Genomic DNA, 10,330 nt, shown 5'->3' with positions numbered 1-10,330 from the left:
CCTCTCCCCATCACTGCCTCTCCATTCACACTACTGATGGGCTGAGCTCGGCCACCCCTGGGCTGTGCGTGGGACACCCAGCCCTCGTGGCACACCAGTCCTGCCCAAAGCACTCTGCACCAGGGACCCAGATTGGCCATCAATCCCTGTAATTACATCTCCAGCAATATTTATTAACCCTTCCCCCAACCCCTCTTCCCTGCTCTCCTCTGATCATCGCTCCAGCATTCCATTCAGGAGGTTCTCCCCACCATGGCAGAGAAAGTGATCCAGAAGAAGGGCAGTAACCATGGTCACCAATGAGTGGGAAGTAGGCTAGGTTCCACTCATGGGAACACCCAGGCCACCCGCCACATGGGGGTCAGGCAGGCCAGGAAATCCAAAATGAAAATCCAGGCCTCGAGGCTAAGTGTATCCAAAATGGTCCCGAACCAAGGACAAGACCAATGGAGAGGAGAGAGGGACTAAAGGGGGTGATTACCTTAATTCCAAGCCAAACCCTAGAGTCCCAAATCTCAATTTTCAGCAGATAAAACTCAGTCCGATATAAATTACTTTAATACAAATTCAAAGACATTTTATTGGACATTAGCACAAAGTTTTCATAATTAATGTAAACGAACGTTGCCTAAAAAGCAAAGTATGCCTGCTGGTGAGCCACGCAGATGGTATTCAGATTCCAGCTGAGGTTGTGTGCACCCCAAAGGCTCACTTCACTGCTGGGATTCTCTAACTACATCTGCATCCACACCCATCCCTCAGGCCCTCCAGAGGATGGTCCGGGGGCTAGCTGGCTCTGAAAAACAGGTAGAGCACAGGCATTGCGGCCACAATTGTCACACAGGTGACCAGTGTGCTGTAGATGGTGTTCCTGTTGACCTGGGCTTCTAGCCTCTGCTCCATGTCCGATAGCGCCATAAGCACGACCCCCTGCTCCAGCAAGGAGCCAGGCAGCGCCCCATCTGCTGGGTCCACCAGGCCTGGATGTGCCACAGCCTTTGCAAGCTGAACCACCCCAGCCGTTTGGCTGAAAGTCTTTTCCAGGCCGTCAAGCTGCTCTTGTAAACCCTCTAGACAGGAACGGACCTGCCTGGAATGGCTGAGCTGCTCTTTCAAGGCAGCTAAAAGGACATCTGTGTCTCTGTCTTGGCTGTGGGAAGTACCTGCCTGGGAACCAGAGCTCTGCCCTGGCCTAGCTTGCACCAGGCCCCTTAGGTCAGCCGTGAGGTCGTGGAGGTCCCTCTGCTGGAGGGAGTAGCTGGATGCCTGTTCTCGGATGGCCTCCTGGAGGCTTACAGGCCCCTTCTGTGCCTCCAGGAGCAAGGCCTTCAGCTCCTGTAGCCGCACACGGTTCACGTAGGTGGAACCAGCCACACCAATCAGGGCCCCCAGGACTGATCCGATGAGGGACCAGTTCTTGGTTCTCTCCGCCCGAGTGCGCTCCTTCTCGTGACTTTCCCGCACAGCCGCAGAGAAGAGGGAGAACTTCTCTCGCTCTGAGTCTTCGGCACGCACATAGGCCGTGCGAAGCCGCTTCTCCTCCTGCAGAAGGAAAGCTGTATTATACAGCAGCCATAGGACCCTGCAGCCACAGCTGCCAGCAGATGTCCCACTACTATGTTCCTGGGGCTCAGCCCCACACCTGGCACAGATTACATGCTAGTGAATGAAGGCAGCACAAACCTGGTTCGGTGGGGGGAGCAGAAGAATATGGGGGGTGGTCAAGGTAAGCTGCACTAAGCTCCTACCTGAGCAGTCTCAGGAAGTGTGTGGCACTCTTGGGGCCAGCCCCCTCCATGGTGCTCTCTCCTCAGCAATCTGGGGCGCAGATTATATTGCCCTGGCCCATGGACCCCAGTACTCCAGGCAGGAGGAAGTCGGTGGATGGGCTCTGGAAGCCTGGGGCCCAGTCCCTCCATAGGGGCTTCTGGTTTACCTCCTCACCAGGTCTCTGACCACCAGGCCAGTCAGGGTTTCCGCCTTGCCCCGCCATGACCTGCCAGGCTAGGGTCCCTGTCCAGGTGAGGAAGGGCTGCCTCCCGAGGTGCCTACCTGCAGCATCCTGTGCTCCAGGGTAGCCAGTTCCAGATACTGGCTGTCCTCTCGGGAGACTCGGTCCAAGCGGTCCCTCACCTCCTTCAGCTTGGCCTGCTGCACCTCCATGTCCTCCTGAGCCTTGCGCACAAGCCCCCGAGCCACCATGAACACTTTCTCCGCCTGCGGAGAGAACAAGGGAGACCATTTGCCCCTTCTCTCCACACCCACCAGGCTCAGGTCTATTCCCAACAAGGCTTGGCTGAGAACAGGGCAGCGGGGTGTCAGTGCAAAGGGTGGAGAGCGAGTCCCTCAGACACATAATCCTGGCTCACCCAGCGCTCCTCAGAGTGCAGCCCTGGGCCACGCCCATCAGAACCACCGGATTTATCCATTCAAGTAGAAAAAACATGCCCCTGAGAAATTCGAAAACAGCTAAGAATGCACACAGCCTTTGTCCACCAAACCCAGCCAACTCTAGTGTGACAAACACCAGGAAAGAACCTATGAGGAGGGGGTGGGGATGAGGGAGAAGAGGAAGGGTTAGACAGCATAAATACGCAACTACAATATTGCCACAGGGACATGAAAGACAGTTCGAGGAATATAATTAATAATGTTGTAAATATTTTGTAGGGTGTCAGGTGGTCACATGTCTTGCATCATGGATGGGGAAGAGGCTTGATCACTGCACTGTACACCTGAAGCTGATGTTGTATACTATTGTATGTCAACTATAAGTGAATATATATATAGTCATGGGACATGGAGTATAGTGTGGGAGTGGAGTCAAGGGAATTGTAATAGATATGTATGATATTGGGGGGAAGTGGGGCAGCCGATTGGGGGAGAGGGATTGTCACTTCGAGGGGTAAAAAGTATAACTAGTGCACTGTGTTGTACAGCTGAAACTAATTCTAAAAAATGTGTATTTCATAATAAAAAATAATTTTAAAAAAAAGAACCTATGAAAGATGTTTCCGTGTGTTACCTTATTTACACCTCACAACAGGGCCATGAAAGGCACTGCTACAGCCTCCATTCTGCAGACCCAGGAACTCCGTCTCAACCAAGGTCATGACCTCCAAGGGGAGAGACAGCACCGTGCCTCAAAACCTCCAGGTGAAGCCCGGGCTCTTCCCCACTCACTACATTGGTCCACACCGAGGCAGGAGTGGGAACGGAGATGACAGAATGTATTTCCTCTGCCACAAAGGACTTGATAGACAGGCAGCTCTTTTGACCTCACAGAAGGACGTTTCCCAGGGCCTCTGCCTTCACAAGGGGTGTTTTAATTACACACAGGGCTTTGAGGACACTGTAATGCAGCAAGCCTACAGGGAACTCTCACCACCAACCCCCAAACCATCAATGAAGGAAGTGTTTGCTGGCCTGACAGAAAGGATGCTAATGGGTAGGGGCTCGCTGGTACACAGCAACTTGTTTTCAGGGTGGGTGGGTGGGGGTACAGTTATAGAGATCTTCACCCCAGTAAGCTGTCAGGTGAGAAACAGTCAAACCCCCTATTAGTGGTATTTGTTCAAGAAAAGGCAACTCGTGGTGGCTTCTCAGCCACGTGGCTGGTGACTTGCTTGGCAGGAGCCTCCAGGCCACATTTCCCCCGTCAGAGGGCAGGACCAACCACTCGGGCTCCCCTCCTCACCTCAGTCACGTTTCCCTGGGCCTCTCGAACCTCATTGAGTCCAACAAACTCTTCATATCTGTCCCACCAAGTCTTAGCTGTGGAGGACGCTCGCTGCCGAATGCCACGCCCCAGGGCTCTTCCCAGCGCAGTGACACGGTGGGACAGCCCAAGGGCCACCTCCTCAGGTCCTTTCTCTCTTGGCTGGCTGGGGCCTGGGCTGCAGAGAGTCCTGGTCACAGAATGGTCCCTTCCAAGGAGGCCTCTCCGCACCAGCACAGGGGGCACACCCACGACGTGCTGCATGGCAAACACAGGGCTGCACCCTGTCATCAGGAAATCTGTGGGGGACACCAGACAGATCAACTCACAGCCTAGAGAGGCTGGGCATAAGTCAGGTTTCAAGACCAAGGGACAGTTCTGAAATGACTAACTTCCATTAAAAAGTCCAATGCTACTCTGCTTAGCGCTACTCCCCTGGGCCTGGAGGCGGCAGCCACGGTGGTCAGGTTTCCCCCTGGGTGCACCCGGACAAGAGGACACAAAGAACAGTTAGGAAATCGCGCCTTCCACCTCCCTCCACGAAGCCACACAAACCAGGCCCTCTCACTCCACCCACCTTCCCCCACCCCCAGGGCTCTTATGACTCAGATAAGAATTCTGATGCCCAGGTTTCTGATGATGTCAAAGAAAATTCTCAAACCTGAGTTGCGCCCATGCTGACAAAGCCCACAATGTTGATAAAGGCTCCCGGGGAAACTGTGGAACTGAGGGGATTTTGGGGACAGAGGACAACTTTTCTTAGGTTCCCACTAACTCTTCTCCATCTACCCTGCAAGCCCAGACTTTCCAACTGCCAGTCTCACATTCTCACTTTCCTTAAGCTTTCTCCCTCCTCACCAACCTTAGTCACCGCTCAACAGGTTAGGTTTCTTTAATCTTTCCTTTTTCAACTTTGCTTTGATGTGTGGGCCCCAACAACGCCTACTTCTCCACCTCAACGGCACAGGGAGTCCCCAATTATCCAGTCAGGCCTTGCCTAAGCCCAAGAGCAGCTGTGACTCTGAGAAACCCCCCAAAGAGATGGACACGTGACCCAGGCTCCCGGGGAAACCTGAGCCAGCAGCACCCTCCTCTGGCCAAGCTGCCCCTCCACCCTACAAGCCCTGGAATACTGACTCTGGCTGTCAAGAGTGACACCTGGTGGCCAAAGAATGAGGCCAGAGAGAAAAAAGGAGAGGAAACGGGATAGGAAGGCAAATTGGAGGCACTCCAGTTACAAAGAAAGGGGCTTCCTGACGTAAGGTGATGTGAAACAAACCCGCTCAGGGCCTCCTACCCATTGAGCTGTGCTTAGAGCAGCTCAAGCCCTTTGGAAAACAAAGTCGGATGGGGAGGGACATACCTCCTAGACAAAGTGGGCCCGAGCTGAGAGCCACAGAAGGGCGCACCCCTTTAACAGTGGTCTCAAGCTGGTGCCATACCTGAACCCCTGGGTCCCATTCATAAGGCCCAAGGGAACACGTCATGCATGACCCAGTGGTCGGGCAAGCCTCCTAGGCCTCAATGCCAGCGCCCACTGCACACAAGCTGTGACCCCACAATGATCCTGCGGGTGTACCCCTCATCAAAGCAAAGCACACAGCCTTGCAGCCCTGCCAACCATAGCACGCACGCTCCTTCTCAGCAGCGCTCAGCAGAAAGGTGTCTACCTGGGCTGTCGCTACTTCCTCAGACCACCTCTCTCAATCCCATCCCACCAAGGCTGCTCTCCTGGAGGCCCTGCAAAGCGTCCACCTTGCCAGATACAGCAGGTGCTTCTCAGATTTCTTCGCCAACCTCTCTGCAGCTGTCAACACCCTGTCTTTTTTAAATCACTACCCCTCTAGGCTTCCTCCGACCTTCTCAGCCTCCTTTCCCAGCTCTCTCTCCACCAGCTACCCGCTCTTGGACCTATCCCTGGCAGAGATGACAGCTACAGCCTCCTACGAAGTCTTGGCTTCCTCCCTGCCCTTCATAGCTGTCCTTCACGTGGCAATGAGATGCTGTTAACTCGTAAGTCAGATCATATCCCTCAGCTCGAAACCCCTAACAGCACCCATCTCACCTGGCATAAACACCAGTCCTGGGCCGGCCGAGTGGCGCATTGGTTAAGAGCTGGCTTGGGACACCAGAGAGCCTTGGTTCGGATTCCACATATGAGGGCCAGTGACACTGCCCTCTACAGCTAAGATGCTGAACAACAGCTCAACCAGGAGCTGGGCTGCCGTGAGTCACCGACCGGCAACAGCATAGGCTGCAGCCCCTGCTGCAGTGGGTTGCCATGGGCTACCGTGTGTGGCCGGCAGCCAGCATGAGCAGCCAGCAGCCACCGTGAGCCGCCATCTAGAAGCCGGCGACTGATCTGCCTCGCCCAGGAAGAGTGCAATGATGGTGCCAACTTGAGCCAGTGAAGCAACGTCCTCCACAACTCGACTGAAGAACAAAAGGACAGCAACTTGTCTGTTCCCCTTCCCCCGATTCCCCAGTGCTGTTCCCATCCCCCAGTTCCCCAATAAAAATCTTTAAAAAAAAAAACACCAGTCCTGCCAGTGGCCAACAAGCCCTGGTCGTCTCGGTCCTCACCCCCTTCTTTCTCTCCATCCCTGTACCCCACCCCAGCCACCCTATCATGCTAAGCACGACCCTGCTACTTCCTCTGCCTAGACCACTCTTCCTCTACAATACAGTCAGCTCCCGCTGACGTCTATGTCTTTGCTCGGATATCACCTCTTGGCAAGGCCTTCCTTGACCACTCCCTCCTTGGCCACCTTATCTGCTTGATTTTCCTCCATCAGACACATAGTGCCTTCTCTATTTGTTGCCTAGCCCTTCATCACTAGGACATAAGCTTAGTGACAGCAGGGACTTTGCTTCATGAGGGAAGGCACCAATGACCCCCCGTTGTTCCTCCGCTCCAGTCTCTCCTCTCAGTCTCCCACCCTCCAGCCCCAGCCTGTCTCTCAGCTCCTCCCCCCTGAGATGTCTCACAAACCCCTCAACTAGCAAAGGGAAGATGTTTCTGGCAGAGGGGGAAAGTGGAAAAGTGCTTGAGGTCATCTAAAACCTAAAAGGCAGCCAGGGCAGCTGGGAAGCAGATGAGAATGGATGGAGGAGAGGCTGGACAGGTGGACAGAGGCCAAATTAAGCAGGGCCTTGAGGTCCAAATACAGAATCTTGCCCCTCCAAATCCATTCTCTCACTCCATCCTGATGACCTTCTCCACCAAATGCCCTTCCTCAAACCTCCATCATCTGTACCTCATCCTCACTTGCAGCTGATGGCTTGCCTCATTTTGTACAAAGAAAATATCTAAAAATTGGAAGAGAACGTCCCACACCTTCCCACCTGCCAGTGTCTGTCCCATTTCCACCTTCTCTCTTTTTCCTCAGCATGAAGAATCCATGCTCCAGGGAAGACCAAGCTGGGCCCCAGGTCCCATGTCCTCTCCTCCTCAGACGATTGATCTGATACCCCCTCTAGCAACTGCCTTATTTCTCTGCCAAACTCCTTGACAGACTGTCCGTACGTGCTGTCTCCAGCTCCTCTTCTCCCATTCTTAAACGCTCTCTGATCTGGCCTTCCCTCCCACCATGCCACTGGAACTGCTCTTGGCCAGGTCACCCCTACAATGCTAAATCCCAGTGATCAATTCTGTCCTCATTACTTGCCCTGCCAGTGGCCTGTGCCTCATGATAGCTTCCTTCTCCTTGCAACGCTTTCTACACTTGGCTTCTGGTCCCCACTCATCTTCCTAACCTTCCCACACAGAGTGCCCCGGGACTCAGTCCTCAGACTCTTCTCTCATCTAGTCCCATGGCTTTAAAACAAATCTATAAAAATGTTCTAAAATTTATAGTGATGGTTGCACAACATTGTGAAATACTAAAATCACTGAACTGTACACATTAGGTAGAATTATATGGTATGTAAATTATATCTCAATAAAGCTGTTACCTCAAACTAAAAACCAACTATACTACCTTCTCCAGCCCAGGCCTCTCTTCTGAATTCCAGGCTCATTTACCAAACTGCCCAATCTACATTTCTGATGCAAGGTTAATGGGGATCATAATTTCCCTCCCCAACTTGCTTTCCCCGCAGCCTTCTCCATCTTGGTTGATGGGAACCCCAAGTCCATATCAGGCCAAAAATCTCTCATCATCCCTGACTCTTTTCCACCTCACATCTAATCCATTAGCTAATGCTATTTCCTTCTTAAGTCCAGAATCCCTCTTACTTTTGCCCCTGCCACTACTACCACCTGGTCCCAATGACCATCATCGCTTGCCTGGATTATTCTAGGAGCCTCCTGACAGGTCTCCCTGCTTCTACTCTAGCCCCTAGAGTCGATTGTTAATACAGTGGCCCTTTCAACACGTCTCTCTCTGCTCAAACCCTGCAATGGTTCCCCATTTCTCTCAAGGTAAAAGCCAATCCTTTCCATGGCCTACAGGACATCCACCTCCAGGCTGTCATTCTTCTCTGACCTCATTTCCCACTAGTCTCCCTTTCCTCACTCTGCTGCAGCCACAGGATGGTTTTTTACCCCAGCTTTATGGAAATATAATTGACATATACAATGTATATATTTAAGGTATACAATGTGATGATGTGATACACCTACCTGTATATTGCTAAATGTTTACCACAATAGGGTTAGCTAACACATCCTTCACCTCACATAGTTACCATGGACTGCCTGATACAGCTGGCACACACTAAGCTATCCCACCTCAGAGCCTTCACACAAGCATCCACTCTCTGTACTGCTCTCTCTCTCCTCTTTTTCAAGTCCCTGCTCAACTGTCATTGCCATCCACCCCCACCCCGGCACTCCTTACCCAGTTTCTTTGCTTTATTATTCTCCGCCCACATTATCACATGACCTGGGACATGTATTTCACTTATTTACTGGGCTATGGTCTGTCTCACCCACTAGAATGTCAGCTATGCCAGGGCAGGCACTGTTTTGTTCACTGCTGCATCCTCAGTGCCTAGAACATTATCTGCATATAGTAAGTATTCAACAAAAATGTATTGGATGAATGAATAGAATTTGCAAAAAGTTGCACCCCGTACATTATAAAACCCAAACTCTTTCGGGTGGCCTCCAAAGCTCTAGGACCAGGTGAGCTAGCCCTGGCCCACTTCTGCCACCTCCCCCGCATCTCCTTCCAGTCACGTTGTGCTTTCCTGGGTTCCAGAAATGCGCCAAACTTCAAGGCCTCTGCACACGCCCTTCTATCTACCTGCAGTGCTTTGCCCACGCACGGTCCCAGGCCTGGTGCTTTCCGGTTAAGCACCCATCCTGGATTCCGGAGCCTCGCCTGGCAGAATGCCTCCCTCAAACCCTCTTCCCCGTACCTGGCCCGCCTAGAACCGGCGCTGTAACCCCAACCGAGCGCCCGCCACTCAATTGATCTCTGAGACTTTAGCGCCCGCCTCCAGAGGGCCGCTTCCGGCAGTGAGAGCGCCGCTTCCTGACTAGGAGCCAATCAGCTGGCCCGCGTGGAGGCGTAGGCTCAGGGGTGGGACCAGGAGCTCCGCTTCCGGTGGCAGGGTCTGGGGAAGGGGCGGCAGGCGCCATGTCCGGCCGCGAAGGTGAGTGTGAGGGGGTGGCGGGGCGAAGTGACGGGACCCTGTGGGGGCCGGGCTGAGCGTGCTCATGTCGCCCATAGGTGGCAAGAAGAAGCCGCTGAAGCAGCCCAAGAAGCAGTCCAGGGAGATGGACGAGGTAAGGAAGGGCGGCGCGGAGGCGTGGGCGGGCGCGGAGGGGCTGGGAAACCCGCCTGGAGTGAACCCGCTCTGCTTCTCCCTAGGACGAAAAGGCATTCAAGCAGAAGCAAAAAGAGGAGCAGAAGAAACTCGAGGAGTTAAAAGCGAAGGCCGCGGGGAAGGGCCCCCTGGGTAAGTGAGGGCTAGGTAGAATCCAAACCCGACAGACGTTCTGAGCGTCAGTGTGGACACGGGCCCGGCTAGGTCCGTTGCCTGCCTCGTCGGTGAGTGCCGAGGTCTCCGTTCTTGGTGTCCGCTGCGGCGGATGGCCCTAGCCAGGCTTGGATTCGCCGCAGCAGGAAGGGGCGGGAGCCAGACCGGGTCTAGAGACGACGTCTCCTGCCTCCCAGGCGGTCTGCGTTCCCCTTCCTTGGGGAAGCGGCAGGAATGCAAACACAGAAACTCATATATCTTAGGCACAAGTCATACAGTTGGGTGTCCAAATATCCTCCACAATTTCTTGCCCCAAAGTCCTATGTCATTGCTTTTTAGCTGCTCCTGTTGTTAACGCTAGTAAATACTTTTGCATCCTGAGTCTTTTCATTTCTGGATACACTTAGACGAAAATATAACGTCCAGGTTCCTTGGCAGGCTATTATGCTATATGCTTTTTTAACCTAATCTCCCACCGTTCTGCCTCTTCTTTTTTCTTTATATAAGAGAAATTGATTACACAGCTAAAGATTTTTCAAGCCCAACAGCCCCGGTATTTTCTGTGCTTCTTAAATGCTGTTCACATTCATCAAGTTAGTGAACCCCCCCCCCCCCCCCCCCCCCCCCCGTTATGTATGCCCTATTGAATCACTGTGAGCTACACAGGATGATGGGAGTGTCATC

The 10,330-nt window shown here is 53.2% G+C and overlaps 1 protein-coding gene and 1 long non-coding RNA gene across 5 annotated transcripts; one reads left to right on the top strand and one right to left on the bottom strand.

Annotated features, from left to right (window-relative positions):
- Positions 1 to 551: 551 nt before the first annotated feature.
- CCDC51 (coiled-coil domain containing 51) lies at positions 552 to 9,173 on the bottom strand. Of its 4 annotated transcripts, none has more exons than XM_019630345.1 (4): positions 9,083 to 9,173; positions 3,698 to 4,017; positions 2,053 to 2,217; positions 552 to 1,542 (listed from the first exon to the last, which is right to left on the bottom strand). In XM_019630345.1, exons 2-4 carry the CDS (start codon positions 4,007 to 4,009, stop codon positions 787 to 789), a joined length of 1,233 nt encoding a protein of 410 aa, XP_019485890.1. In that variant the 5' UTR covers positions 4,010 to 4,017; positions 9,083 to 9,173; the 3' UTR covers positions 552 to 786. The 4 variants fall into 4 exon arrangements, with proteins under 4 accessions (XP_019485890.1, XP_019485896.1, XP_019485880.1 ...); XM_019630351.1 differs by lacking the exon at positions 9,083 to 9,173 and adding an exon at positions 8,968 to 9,074; XM_019630335.1 differs by lacking the exon at positions 9,083 to 9,173 and adding an exon at positions 5,784 to 5,806.
- Positions 9,174 to 9,227: 54 nt separating this feature from the next.
- On the top strand, positions 9,228 to 9,579 carry LOC109375143 (uncharacterized). Its single transcript, XR_002122516.1, has 3 exons — positions 9,228 to 9,319; positions 9,397 to 9,452; positions 9,538 to 9,579. It is a non-coding gene; the product is annotated as an uncharacterized LOC109375143 (long non-coding RNA).
- The last annotated feature ends 751 nt before the right edge of the window (positions 9,580 to 10,330 follow it).

Source organism: Hipposideros armiger, unplaced genomic scaffold, assembly GCF_001890085.2.
Source record: "Hipposideros armiger isolate ML-2016 unplaced genomic scaffold, ASM189008v1 scaffold_18, whole genome shotgun sequence".
Classification (NCBI taxonomy): Eukaryota; Metazoa; Chordata; class Mammalia; order Chiroptera; family Hipposideridae; genus Hipposideros; species Hipposideros armiger.
Note: the sequence above shows the minus strand (reverse complement) of the source record. Positions and strands in the feature narration are given on the sequence as shown.